Source organism: Falco naumanni, chromosome 16 (genome assembly GCF_017639655.2).
Source record: "Falco naumanni isolate bFalNau1 chromosome 16, bFalNau1.pat, whole genome shotgun sequence".
Lineage (NCBI taxonomy): Eukaryota > Metazoa > Chordata > Aves > Falconiformes > Falconidae > Falco > Falco naumanni.
Window position 1 is genome coordinate 601,073 of NC_054069.1, and position 15,025 is coordinate 616,097.

The 15,025-nt window shown below is 49.1% G+C and overlaps 1 protein-coding gene across 11 annotated transcripts in view; it reads right to left on the reverse strand.

Annotated features, from left to right (window-relative positions):
• The window catches only part of CADM1 (cell adhesion molecule 1), a 167,693-nt gene that overhangs the window by 24,776 nt on the left and 127,892 nt on the right, over window positions 1–15,025 (reverse strand). For 7 of the 11 annotated variants that reach the window (XM_040615873.1, XM_040615871.1, XM_040615872.1 and 4 more), the window contains exons 6-8: window positions 10,062–10,161; window positions 6,899–7,071; window positions 2,757–2,828 (exon numbers count right to left, since the gene is read on the reverse strand). In XM_040615873.1, the coding sequence (XP_040471807.1) occupies window positions 2,757–2,828; window positions 6,899–7,071; window positions 10,062–10,161 (345 nt within the window). The remainder of the gene's footprint in view (window positions 1–2,756; window positions 2,829–6,898; window positions 7,072–10,061; window positions 10,162–15,025) is intronic. The other 4 variants (XM_040615874.1, XM_040615881.1, XM_040615880.1 and 1 more) reach the window with 1 other exon arrangement.

The window sequence follows — 15,025 nt, forward strand, 5'->3', positions numbered from 1 at the left end:
TTTTCCAGCTACAAAGTCTCTTAACTACTGAGAAGCAGAAGTTTCTGCAGCTTCACGCTGCCTGGCTGCTGGCTGGAAAACACACGCGTGCACATCCCTGCCCAAACAGGGGAGGTGAAGCCTCAGCTGTTGTTCTTTGTGGGAAAAGCACACGGAGCTTGCGGGCAGATGTGAAAGCACACATCAAGACGACTCAGCGTTAGATCGGTGTCAGGGAAGAATATAAACATTTCTCTTACCAGCATTAACTAATCTTCTGCCTAAGTATGCTGTAGTAAGCAGGAACTGCTGGAACCAGTGAACAACATCGCATTTTCATTACATTTCTAGCCACTTCAGCAGTTCAAAGCCAATACTGAAAAGCATGAAGGAGGCAGTGGAGACCCACCTGGGTCTTGCCAACAGGCTGCCAGCAAGCTGTGAAGTTCAGATACTTCATCATCGCAAACAAAAGGGAGAGAAAAACATCGGGTGGCCGCACGCGCCTGACCCCAAGGTACTTCTGCAAGGCTGAGAGAAAAGCAACCCCCAACGCTGCTTGTACAGGAAACCAAGAGCTGCCCGTCACTGCACTGTGTGGGCATCTAACCCTTTTCCAGTGCAGCCGTACCTCCCCGTGGAGCGGCACCCTCACACTGGGCAGTGCCCGGGGCTTTGCTCGGCTCTGATGGGAAGTGACTGAGGAGCAACGGCTGGAAAACTGTCAGGCCAGCGGGTCCTGCCTTCCTGCAAGCCTGCCATCCCCCCTTCTCCATGTTGGAGGACTTCAAGAGACATTTCTTGCAGCTTGAGACACACCACTCAGCTGTAGCTGTGGTGGTGCTGAGCATCACTGACCCAGCCGTATGGCAGAAACCCTGTGGGATCCACTAGCAAACCTGGGCAGCACGACACAGCAGCCAGACCATTGCTTGAAATCAGCTGGGGGAGGGGGCTTGGCAACAGCCCTTTCTGACTTTGAGAACCACCCACAGCCCCTTCTTTAATATGAAAAAGCTAGAAAACCACTGCAGAGGAGAGCCTAGAAGCCCAGAGGCTACTGAAAATTCATGATCAATCTGCAACACTTGGAGTTGAAGAGCAAACAACAAATCTGCTATTTATTATGAACAAGCACTACTTCAGAGCCCGAGATGGCAGGTGAGGCTAGCACGCGCTTTGGAAGCCAGTCCCAGGGCGATCCCTGAGATGACAGGCTGATAGCAATCCATTTCCCAGGAGAAGGACAGTCGTTAACATTTGCAGCCTCCAAAATTAACTTAACAGGGTCAATCAAGTGTCAAGACAAATTCTTCCTTTCAGCCTTCCCAAATTCACTGAAAGCATTAACAAATTACCGTAAAATAAAAGCAAACTGTATGCACGTCCATTTACACCAAGACACATGGGACTGTGTTTCTCTGCAAACGGCTCTTAAGGAGACTCTAATAAAGTTTAAACCTACTCTGAAATGAAAGCTGGTTAAGTTAAGAAATTAAAAAAACAGAACTGAAACAAAGTGACCAAATTGCAAAACGGGAGAGTGTTCACGGTAGGGTCTCAAGCATCCAAACTTGGGTGCCTGGAGTTCGGTTTTACTGATAACCACCTGGAAAGAGGAAGACAGAGAATGGCAAGGTCTGGACAACACGATGGTGGATGGCAGACGGCGCACGCACAGTGCGCATTAAGGCACGTTGGGAGAAAGACTTCAATTGCTTGTCCATGCCAGCGGAGTCTGACTTGGTTGCAAAAACCTCAGAAGGAAAGAAGCCACAAAACACCCTGAGCAGGACAGTTAGAGTCAGCTGAGCAACGTCATAAAAGCAAACAAAATGTGAAGGCATTTACACAGGGGATGGTTTACAGCAACAATAAACGTTATGCCATTAACTATTCAATGGTCCATTCTCACCTTGGGTTTGTCACCTCCACCTCAAAAAAAAAACAACAACAAAACCAAAAAAAAACCCCAAAACAAGCAAGCAAAAGCAAAAGCAGCAGTTGAAATAGAAAAGATCAGAAAATGACAATGCAAATGTTACAAATAAACCTGAAAGGCCTTCCTTATGAGTGGAGACAGTCAGGTCTAGTGAGGAAGTATGATGGATGTGTGTAAAAGAGAGAGGTGACTTGTGATCAGCTGGTTGTTTTTATTAATATTTTCTTGCAAGACAGGGAAAAACTCACAACGCTAACAGCCAGCTCCTCAAAAAGGGTCCTACAGGTGGTGTTCGGCTCCTCAATAAAAAAAATGACTGGTGGTATTCCCTTTTCCGGGAGAGCGAGGTAGAGGGCTGAACACAGAGAGAGACCAAACATCCAGGCATGAGAAAGCACCTCGAGTCACACGAGGTGAATGAAGTTACTGAAGACCAAACTTTCTGCTTCCGACTATAAAGTTGCTCACAAATTGATACTAATGGGGTCCAGGCTGAAACAACTGCCCGTACTAAATGAGTTCTAAGGCTGTGCGTATCCTTCATTCGAAAGCACCCAATATTAGCCACCAGTAATGGAATTAACAGCTTTTCCTGCCACAGCAGTTCCCGCATTTCCGAAACACCTGCAGTAAGGACGGTCCAACCCACTGAACTGCTGGACCAGGACTTGCGCTGTACAGTGGGTGTATTCGAGAAAACAAAAACAAAAACAAAACCAACAAAAAACCTGCAAGTAATTAATTTGTTGTTTTTCCCCAGGCTTCATGCTCTGCTTATATACATAAAAGACAATAAACATTCAGGACATTTCCAATGGTTATGAAGGTACCATACCTGTGATGGTGGTAGGGATGGTGGTGGTAGTGGTGGTGGTTGTTGTGGGAGGAGGGATAGTTGTGGGGGGATCTGGATAAAATATAAAAAGGAAAATAATAAAAAAGCAAATTAAGAAAAAAACAAGCAGAACACAACAGCGGTCAATCGTGATCAGAGAGAAACAAGGACGCTAAGAAGCAGCACGGCTGTCAGATACCTGTCCTCCTCTAAAGCCAGGTGGGGGCTGCCCAGCTGGCTTTAAGGACAGTGGGCCAGATCCTCAGCAGCCAGGCACGGCTTCGAGCCGAACCTGCACCGCCAGAGCTGCGCGCAGGCTCACTCGCGCCGGAGAATCTGGCCCCCAAACTCTTCCCCCCTTTTAGCCTTCTACAATGCTAAAACCAAAAAAAAATTAAATAAATAAAACCCCAGCATAAATTAGTCAATGAGAAAGAGAGAAATGGAATGGGAGGCATAAGAAAAAAAAATAAATCAACGGCACGCTTTCCACAACAAAAAGAACAGTTCACATGTACAAAGAGAGACACGGTGGTGTGTTGCTGTTTTTTTTCTACATATACATTTGAACATCCAGGAGGGAGGTCTGCGTGAGGGGCCCCCGCTGCGCTTAACAGGCTCAGTATCAACAAGCACATGAATACATCTCACTTTCTTCCCAGGGCCATTAACTTCACTATTCTTCCTCTATGAATACACGTCAGCAGGATGTTAAGAACTACTTCAAAGATAGCAATAGATACAAAGAAACGAGAACATCATTAATAAATATCAATTTCAAGGTATGAGAATTTTCACTGGTATCTTTTAATATAAATAAAGTCAGTATTTTTCTGATAATTTCAGTTGAAAGCTCTTGTTTTGGCTACTAGGGCATCGTCAATGAGAAACACGGATAATGGGTGTGTTTCTCTTCGGGACGGATAACCACTGCTCAGACACACTTGGCCTGTTGAGACTCCAAATGCCGCCGCTTTTCATAGTATTTGTGTTATGTACAGGGGCACATCCTCATCAAAATTACTGGGCAGGAGAAGGTAGATATGAGAAGATGTAAAAGAAAAAAATATGTATCAATGCCCAAATGATCAAATGATCAAACTGAACGCACTAAGTAGTCGGGAAGACTTTGAACTACGGATTCGTTCGGCAATAATAGAGCATGAAACGTTTCATGGGCTTTTGATTGTAGGTTTCCTCTACTGCATGTCAACTGTTCACCACTAACACATCTGCTACTCTTTTTATCTCCAAGTGAGCTCTCTCAGATTCCCTAATTAAGACATCTGAACTTTAATTATATGCTGCACCTTTATTATCTTCCATACAACTTCCCAAAAGTTAAGACACATTACCTCAGAGTTCACTTCACTGCAAGCGCTTATTTACGGTTCTATCATGAGCAGTTACTGCCCTTCCCCTGCAGCTGAAGCATCCCCTACGCTTTGACGGGGCGCTCCTTGCTCGCTCATGACATGTAATGTCTCCCCAGGAGCAGTGGGGACTGCAACCGCTGAGGCAGAGCAGAACGAGGGGAAGAAAGTCCCCAGCCTTTCACTCAACTGCACGGGGACGATGCTATGCAGCAGGCTCTCCCTCCATAAAAGGAAAAAAAAAAAAATTTTTTTTTTTTTTAAAAATTGCACCTAATCGCACTAGAATTTTCTACTAAATATGCCTGCCCACTCCCACGGGGAGGATAGCGTGAAACGCATTTTACAAATCAACATGTTTTCGGTGCTTGTCAATGCGACTGGACAGCTCTCACGCCACGCGCACAGCAGCGGGAGGTGCGTTCAGCACACACGGCAGCGGTCACTTCGCCAGCCCTGGCTGCCAGGCGCCATTTGCACCCTTTGGCAGGGGGGCTATGCCAACCCCGGCTCTCGCGGACGTGTACCAGACCGCGGCTCTGCTAAGGCTATGGCTACTCCCCTGCGGTAGCCCGGGCACGAAGGGACCGTGCCCAGCATCCCCCCGCTCCCAAGGCAAGGTGATCTGGGAGGGACCTGCACCGACAAGCGGCAAGGCAGAGGATGAGCAGTGAAACACGTTCCCACCAACTTCCATGCTACGCCTACAGAGACACGTCTGCAAGGATGCAGATTCCAGCGCTGCTATAATATTGGCTGTCTCACAGCGGGGAAAGGTGCCAAGGGCTGGAGACGTAAAGGCTTTCCCTGGACAAGCGGGGCAAGAGCAGCACACTCCCTGGCAGTGGCAGCCCTTTCCCGCAGGGACATCGGAGTTCGGTCCTGTACCAGAAGGCTTCGGATGATGCCCACAGCCCAACAGCTTCCTCCACACCAGCAGCTCTGGATCTCCCCCTTTTAAATTCAGGGTTAAAAGGATTCTTTATGCCATCCAAAGTGCTGGACCCTAGCGGGATGCTCCCAAACGAGCAGAAACTGAACGCAATGAGGATGCAAAACCCTTATCTGCCCTTGAGCTCCTGCCAGACCCTGAGAAGCCCTCCCCTACATGGCCAAAACGTCTCCCAGGTGCCTGAACTTGAGTCCACCCCTGGGACACCCACCGCGGCCCCTGGGACCCTGCATCTCCTTTAAAACAATATGGTCTTGGCTCTCCTCCTGTGGATTTAACCCCAAGGGGGAGCAACACTGAGGAAGTCCCGTGCAGTCTAGTTCTCGCCCACATCCAAATGGCAGAGTAATGAAGGAGTGTGAGAGTTACACTGAGCTCTAAATCCCAGGCCAGTAACATTGGTGAGGGTCCATCCAGCACTCACTCCAGCCAGTACGTAAAACCGTGCAAAGAATGCAAGCGCCTCATCCACAAGTGCTGTACAGGAGCAGCTTTGCATCATTTGAATCTCATGGGGAACTGCCTGTGTCCTATTTCAACTTCTTTATTCTCCACAACATTACATTGGTGTTTAAAGAAACAAGTGAATGAGTTTGGTTTTTTTTTTCCTTTCCACACCATGAGCATACAAATTATTCCATCGCAAATGCATACCTGACTTCATTTTGTGAACTGAAGCCTTTTGGAACCACCTGTATGATGTGGCCGATGATGAGCCCAATTTCGGCTCAAAGCTGTAGCTTTGGTGTTTTCTTCAGCCTTCAGACAAGTTTCTTAGACTGGGCTTAAAACTGCTCACGTGCAAGTGGCATTTGGACAGGTGATGTGACATTCCTGTCTATGGATTTGGATCAGAGCAAGTACAAGAGAATTCGGACTGCACAACTTCAAGCAGCTGTTGCATGGAATGAACTTCCAACCAAAGCAAGTTACGGTCCGGTCCGAGCAGAATCACAGAATCGTTTAGGTTGGAAAAGACCTTTAAGATCATAGAGTCCAACACCCACCACAAGCGTAGCCCAGCCACACAACAACCACTCTTAACAGATAGATTTCAAATATGCAGCCCAAGGGAATTGCTCATGATTAAACTGGGGGATCACTCTTCAAGTGCCTACCGAATCTTCATTATATGCAACGCCTTGTGGTGGGAGCACAGGGTTTAAAGCAATAGCAAAATAATGCAGAGGAACTGAAGAATTAAAGTAGGTACTTAACAGCACTTTAAAAAGATGCTGGGGCATGTTTTAGTGCCTGCTCAGCCACCACATACAGGCTCAAGGCATCTAATTCCTCCAGTTTATTTACTGGTTTGTAATTATCTGGGGATGCTGGCTGATTCTTTGGTAATTTAACTTGCTAATGAAAGACCTAGAACCCTCCCGCCCTGGACCATTGCTGAAGACACTGGAGAAGGTATTACAAAAAAAGGAAAAGGAATTCTTGGAGAAGCCCTAGGAGAACTCTGTCAGGCCAGAGAACTTGGCAGTTCTCCCCATGCCCCTGCTCTGGTTTTTCCTCAGGCTTCCCCTGCCAGCACAGGAGTGCTGCGGCAAGCCCACCGGGACAGCTCCGGAGACCGGAGCCTGCCGGACCCTGGCACAGGCTCTGCACCTGATGCACGACACCGAGAGCCACAGAAGCAAAACCAAAGGTTTTCCAGCCCCTACCCCAGCCCGGTATAAGGTAGGTGTGTCAGGAGCTATCTGTAAATCTTGCATCAAGCAAAATGTTAACTTCTGTCAAAGCTTTCAGAGCACGGTATGTTGCAATTATGTGTAAATGAGTCTAGAAGAACGGTGGTTTTTCTCACGTACCGTATACAAACAGCATGTAATCCGCATGTGATTTCCCCACCGCGTTTGAAGCCTCACAGCGGTATGTACCATTATCTGTTTTGTTTAGGTTACTAATGAGAAGGTTTGAACCAGACACTACAACGTGTTGAGGCATCTCATCATCTACTCTTAACCACCTCATGTCCGTAGGCCTACAGAGGAGGGAGAAAAAGAAACAATCACATTACTATTTTCCTATGGTAAAGATGGCATCTTCAATAGTTCATCCACAGACAGAAAGCCCAAACCAAGAAAAAACTGTAAAGAAATAACACATACTTTTTTTTGCACTAGTCAAGCCCGGATGCTGTCGGGCTTCCTCAATTTAAATTTATTTTAACCCAACAGGAAACTGTATCCAGACCTTAAATTTTCTGAAAACACTAATGCAAGCAGGAAGAAAGTTCATTAGTGGTTAATCATTTGCTTATTCAGTAAACCTGAAATCTTTGAGGCTAGGGACTACACGTGCATCCACAGGGTGCTCTGAGTGCAGACCTGGACAGCATGTGGCAGAACAGGTACATTTTAACAGGTTTGAACCCTTCCACAAAGCGATGCGATGGACCTGTTTAACCTTGGTGGTGGCAGTGCCGCTCGCTATGAGCATCTCAGCTGTGGGAGGAGAGGAACACCTTCCTCCTTCCCCCAGTCCCTCCTGGCCAACTGTCAGCCTCTCTCTCCTGCATCCCTTTGCTAGCGGAACCAAAGTGAGCATCACCTTTGCATCATTTAGGGAATTAAATTAGCCTGTTGTGTTAGAGCTAGTAAAGAAGGCGAGTGCTGCAGGCCTTGCGGGGTGTGTGTGGTTTTTTTGGTTTGCCTTTTTTTTTTAACTTTAAAAGAATTAGAAAAAAAAATTTTAGATTTATCATCGTCTTTAAGCAGCAGTAAGGGGACACATCAGCTACTCCTGAGACAGCCTTCCCAGCGAGAAAAACACAGCATCTTTCAGGGTGACTCAACAGCAAGCTCTTAAAAGGGGAGCTTCACGCAGGATGACAATTTTCAGCCTGCCCAGTTCCAGAGCCTGCAAGTCAGACTTCGCCAGGAGCTCATACTGCTGGAGGCATCTCACAGCTCAGACTTTCCTTAGCACCCAAATGGGAGACTCCTGTTGTGATGCAGAAGCTGCTGAAGTTTCAATGTCCCAGCCACCTGGGTATTGGCTGCGAAGCTGAGAGCTGGTTCTGGGCAGGGGCTCGGCACCCTCCTCCCCGCCGTCGGGCACGCGGGCCACAGCACAGGCAGCAGAAGCTCTTGGGAGAGCAGAAATGCAGTTTAACCTCGGTAGGGTGGGAAGAGTTTGGATGCTCCTGGCTACAGTTATCAAGAGGCTGTTTGCAGTTTTTGAGTCCCAGCGTCTCACACGCCACGTGCGCTACGTGGCAGCCTGCTTCCAGAGACGTGTCTCCCCCTGCCTGTCCTAGCAGGGGCCAGTTCAGCATCCCCCCACCTCTGGGGTGGGGAGGGGGACGACAGAAGTTGCATCTAATCTAAGAAAATACCTGTACGGGTATCAAGATGGAAACTTCTATTCTCTGCTCTTTTGTTTTCCTCTGAGCTTCCCTCCCTCGATGTTTATAGTGCCAAATTTCGCAGAGAAATGGTTTCATTTAACTGGAGAAACATCCCCCTTCATCTTAAACCTCTGGAAAGGGTTTTATGAAGCCTCTTTGTATTAAAAACATAGAGCTAAACACAGCCCATTATTTTCCTGTATATTTTCTTACGCTTTGAGACACACAGGTGAAGTGACCTTCATAAGCCGATTCCTAGCACATTCTTAGCATCACTGTAACGTTAAGTTAAGTGGCATGCTGCTGGGGAGATGTGTCTGTTTTATTTAACATGTGTATGTCTTATTCATAGCCTGGAAGGAGGAGGGGAAAAAAAAAAAAAGTAAAGAAGCCTATTCATTAAATTCCCAGACGATGGCAAATGGGAGGAACTGCAGTTACCCATGAGAGGAGGAATGCAAAGGGGCTCTGACAGCCTGAGCGGGGATTAGATCATAACGTGGAATTCAGCAGGGGACACGCCAGTCTCTGACGTAAGGGGAAGGAATCGGCCTCGTGCTGAACAGAAGGAACTGGGAAGCAGGAGCCACCAAAGCGATGTGGGAGAGCAGGAACACTGCTGCTGGGGAGGGGGGGGGGGGGGGGGGGGGGGCGGTGACAGCACCCCAAGCCCCTCGCTGTTGAGTGCTGACACCCTGCCTGTCACTGCCCACAGCGGCGGAACTGTCAGACTGGATGGCTTCCAGTTCGACTGCACCTGCATAGCTCCTCTGCTCTGGGCACGCTACCAAGGAGGCGCTGACAGACACCAGGGATGTTTGCAGAAATCTTATGAACATGACGAAAATAAAAGAAGATAGTAAATACTTGACAGCCATAAATCCAAGTGGAAGAGAAAGTATTTTAAAAAAATAAAGTCGACAAAACTTAAAATTAGAACAACAATGAAAGTGTAGAGGAAAATCTACCCTCCCTTGCCAGGATTTTCCTGATCCATAAATTTCTTCAACTATGTAAGGAAGCCTCAAGGGCATGGCAAGAAGAGGAGAAAGAATAAAACCTGCGTTTTGTAAAAAGCACACAGGGCACCAAAAGGGAGGAAAATCATCACATAGTCAATACAAGCGGAAAGACAGACTGCCTTACCTGGGGGATCCACTCCACTTTACAACCGCTCAGTTCTGCGGTGCCAGTCCTACCTCTGCGTACCGGCACCTCGCGAGGCTCCAGTACGCAGGCCCCTGACCTCGCTTTTGCGGATCAGCTGCCACCGACTGCCACCCACGCCACTCCCCGGGCAGAGGCGCGGGGCTGCGGGGCTTCTCGCTTCTGCACCCGGGGGCTTGCTGCGCTGGCTGCCAGAGCCCTCCCAGGAGCCCTTCGGGTGCAAATCCCGCACCCTTAGCTACACGGGAATAAATGCAAAGCAGAATAGACGCAGCAGATGCTCAGGTGCAGAAAGCAGCTCTCTCTCTCACACTGTCACATCGTCTTCGCAGCGGAGAATAGCACACTGAGTGTCTGCAATAGCAGCAGAGGCCAAGCGACGCCTGCGCGCTCCTGCAGCACGGCCGCGCCAGCCCCGGGCCACCTGCTCCGTCCTGGGGAAGCGTCCAACTTACTGTGGTTTTCCAAAAGCTGCGCAGGTCAGTTCCAGCGGCTCCCCTTCTCTCGTGAGGCCTTGCACCGGGTAATTCTGAGAAACCCGCACTTGAGGCTTATCTGCAGGACAAAAAACGTCACTGGGTGAATCGCGGTGCCGGAGAGGCCCGGGTCGTCACGCGCCCGAGGCGGCTCCGGCACCGCTCTGCCCTGGGCCGGCTGCTGCTCCCGGCCGGGGGGCGAGGCTGGCAGTGCTCCATGTGCCAACCCCAGCGCCACGGTCCCAGGGCAGACACTTCTGCTGTGCCGGCATTTGATCTCTGAACTCGCTCGAGCTAAAACGAATTCATTTGCTTTCATGCTGAGGTGAAACCAGAGATATCTGTGGTGCGCAGAACTGACAGGTTTTATTGTGTATCACATATTACTGTATGACAACACTCGGCGTCCACGCATATTAATATTTGGGCTTTACAAGAGACGCTTGTTAGAAACACAGAAATAAGTCACAGCCGCTGCGCTGCTTTTGTTTAAACCACAGAAGGTTTTATTTCGTCCAAATGAAGCTCTTCTAAATCCTAAAATAAACACAGAGAATTAAAGCATTTATAGAGTTAGGGAGCCAACTCACAAACACTTTAGTAAGACTTTGCAGGAGGAAGAAGGAAAAAAAAAAAAAAAAGCCATACCACAAACACAGAGTCCGCAATTAAAAAAAATCATTACCTCCTACAACTGAAACACAGATTAAAAATGCAATCTAAGCTGTAGCTAAAGTGTTATCAGTGCAAGAAATCAATTCAATGCTACAAATGCCATTAAGCCATATATATTTTTCAGGATTTTACTCAACTGTTCCTTAGGAACAAAGGGCGGCAAAAAAATCAGTATGCATAAAGGTTGAAACCATTTAAATGTTTCTATTTCCTTTGAGAGTAACTGCTACCAAAAATATTGGCTTGCTGCATTTTATTAACTGTGTTTAACTCATTAACATGCTTCCTATGGAATAACAGAGATTGGGGGGGCGGGGGAGGAATCCACGTCAGGATTTAACCAATTTAAACTCTCATAATTTTCAGTAATGGAATAAGCTACACGAGTAAATCCTCTCCCGAGATGACTATACCACAAACATTTTATAAACTAATCCCCATTACAGATGCTTCTTGCAGCTATGAAAACTCGGGTGTCTGCAGGCTGGCGGTGGCTGCACGGGGACGGTGACGCTCTGGGGTTGCCCCGTGCCCAGGGTGCGGAGCCCCTGCTGCACCGTGAGTGCTGCCACCCCGCCGTGCCTGAGCATCCTCACCGCCCTGCACGTGGGAGGGAGATGTGGAACCAGCTGGTATGTCCTGGGAGCGAGCTGAGGAAAGAAAGGTCCCCGCAGGGGAAGGGACGTGGCACAAGCGCGTGCCAGAAAAGCATGGGAAAGCAAAAAGCGGTGCTGACAAGACAGCATTGAGCCTGGTCTGCGACGCTCGGGTCTGTGCCATGAGCACTTACACAACGCATAAACGTAGGGAGATGAGTTAAACCAAGTATTATGCAGCAAGTAAATCACAAGCAGCATCTTAAACGCTGTGCTCATGCTCACCGCTCTCATTCACAACTCCCGCTTCCCCAGCCATCTGCTGGCTATTTATTATTTGCTTTGCAGCAGCACCTAAGAGCCCACGCCAGGAACGCGGATGCCGTGATACTCTGGGTCATAGAGCAGAAAACCTTTACAGGCCAATCTACACGGGAACAGAAAGATCACAGCACCCTGTGCTGAGAAAGCTCCGCACAACATCTTCTGCAGCTTGCCTCCCCTGTTGCTCCCATCCCGCTTTCATTAGATAAATTTCAGTATTTCTAATGAGCTGTTTACCAGCTGACAATTACTTATGGAAATCAAGAGGAACACACTGAAGGCTTGCCGTACTGCAAACGCACTGCAAACCAAGCGAGCTCTTCCAGAGCCACGGGAGGGGAGCCCTTCCATTTCCCAGCCCACGGTCTTCATCAACCAAACGGAAGCAGCAAAGCGCGCCCGTACCATTCTCCGGGCACCGCAGAGGTGTCACCTGCGATGGCAGTCTGGGCTTTCTTAGCACAGGTGCACGCACTCGGGAAGACGACAGCATTCCCCCAATAGAGTTAGCACAGCGAACATCTCTCCTAAGCAGGACTTGCCAGCACACCAGTAATTACAGCGGGCACTTATGAAAATGCTTCACAGCTCTGAAGGATTCAGAAGGATGGCTGGGCACTCAGGAGAACCGGAATTTTAATTAGGCTCATAGCATACAAAAAAATTTCACTCGCTTCAACCAAGAATTCGGGGTGGGTGCATCTCTCTTTCCTTTTTTTAAAGATATGCCTTTAGACAATCTTAAATTCTATTTCCAGTGCTAAGTGCCTCACCTCAGTGTGTTTCCTTCAGATTACGGACTCTGTTAGCAAAGCTTTCTAAAATGCCGAGCACTTTGGGACCCTGAGCTCCATCCCTACACGGGATCACGACACTCAGTAGCCTATGCCAGTAAAGCTATGATGGTTTTCACTGCCTGGAGAAGCAGTTTGCCACCTACTACCTGCTTTCCTAAAAATGCCGTGCCCCAGTGGCTGTGCAATCTGGGACAATGACTATCTCGGATGGTGACCTAGGATGTAAGGCAAGAAGCAGCAGAGTTTTTACCACAACTGCGTTCCAGCAGCTCAAAATCCTCGACTTGGAACTTTGTAATATCATACCGCTGGATTACTACATAAAAATAAATGCTTGCATCTATGCATCCAAGCCACTACATACTCCACTGGCAGCCAATTAGATCTAACAACCCAAAGCTATTTCCTAGTACGCCTATTTCTAGCGGCTTAAAAAACCAGCCTAGTAATTTAATAAGGCACCTTTATTAAGCTAAATTCATTCAAAAGCTAAGAGTGATATACAAGGTTAAATACCAGTAGTCTAAAGGTTACGCTGTAGCAGCAACCAATTTGAAAAACTTATTACAAACCCATTCTGCATTTGATGAGATTTCTTTTACAACAGGCGCGCGCTGTGCCTGCCAGTGCAGGAACCACCGCCTGCCCGGAGGGGACAGCACGTCCTGCTCCTCGCCCCGCCGGTCAGGTACGGCGTGTGCCAGCCTGACCCCGTGCCAAAAAAATGCTCCTTCCCCCCACCTCCCAACCAAAAAAACCTGCGTTAATTTCTCAGGTGATGGAGAGGCTGCAGAGTCCTCCAGCTGAGACGCCGTGCGGAAGCGGCCAGCGCTCGGCAGGCCAGAGGCAGCCCCCGCTGGCAGCACGGCAGCAGAGCTCCCTCCGGCTCTCCCGGCCATCCCCGGCTGCACCCACTGAAAGCCCCGAGTTTTAAAGCTCCGTCGTTGGGAAGTTACCAAAACTCCCGAGCAGCTGCATTTGTCCTCGTTCTTCCTCTTATTAGCTGGTCTCGCAGCTTTTGCGCCATCAGCAAAGATTATTAACAGTGACTTTTTACAAACTTCAAATGCTTCGCGGGAGCACTGAACAGCACTGGGCCAAGCACCCAAGCCAGCATATTCACTCTAAAAATACCATCGTATGCTGATTACTCCCTAATGACTATCCTTTGAGATCTGCCAGTTAGTGATTTCTTAATCCATTTAAATGTGCGCTCCATCGATAATGCTTAGATCTCATTAGTCGGCCAAGATAAAACGTTATACTGAGTTCGGTGCCTTACAAAAGCCTAAGCCTATTACTTCTACCAGTTTCCTTTCATCAGGACAACCTACGATCTCAAAGGCAGGCAAGCTCACCGTCTCAAATCCTGTCAACCAGGTGGATTTGGCAAGCCTGAACTCCTCGCCTGCCTGGAGGACCAGGATGCTCCAGCTGGGTCAACCTTGGGACCCTGCGCTGCACACCCTCTCCCCAGCGGGGCTGTGCGCACAGCCGAGCCGAGGGCGAACATCCAGCCTCTCCCTGTGTGCCTCTTTCCCAACGGCTGGTGTGACCTCTGGAGCTCCTCGCGGTGTGCAGGCAGCGCTCCGGAGGCAGCAGTGACATGGGTTTCTCTAACCGCCCACCCTGTGCCTCAGTCCTCAGGATGCTAACGCATCGCGGACCTGACTGTTACCCTGGAGTGTGACCATATACTTAAATAAAAGGCTGGTTTTCTTGGGAAAGGCAAGAAGGGGCATGAAAGGGTGTTACGCCCTCGTCCTCATGCCTCTGCCCTGAAATGCAATCAGAAAATACATAACGAGGAAACCACATGCAATAAATTTAACTCTGTGGCCATATCCAGTAACGTCACCGTGCGCAAGAGATACTAGCAGCTGCTCTAGAAAACCTGCATTGCACTCGACGCACGTGTTCTTTGGGGCCACGCCAACCACAGCAGAGTTGACTCATAGCACCACAGCAGCTCCTGGTCCTCCAGCCATCTCTGCGCAAGTGATCGGCTCCTACGATGCAGCAATCTGTGCACTCCAAGCACCAACCCTGCACCGAGGCAGCCGCTAGTAACACAGTCAAAAACATTCTGGGAAACACTACTTCTCTCCTGAAGCCCAGGTGACTCCTAACCCTCACCAGCAACAAACCAGTCAACCCCTCGCGGCTGCCGCGCTCCCAGCTAAGGTCAGAAGACAGCCCAAAGCCTTCCTCCCACATGCTGCTTCGGGGGGAAACCATGCAAAGCTACAGATGAGGAAGACCAGCTCCTGAAAGCTGGCTGGGGCTCGCAGAGCTCCGACACGGAGCGGGAACGGGCACTGTCCGACAACGCTGAGGTTCCCTCGATGCTCCGGTTGCCTACAGACGCTTGGCAGAGCGGACACGCAGCCGGAGGAGCCATCTGGGACCTCGGCATGTTTCAGCATGGGGTTTCTCCCTCTCCGCTCCAAATTCCAGCTAACCACGTCATCAAGCGAATCGCACGTGACTGTCGATGGCCGGTTCGTTCACGGCAGAGGCGAGGGGACAAGGGCCCGCTCCTGCAGCGGCT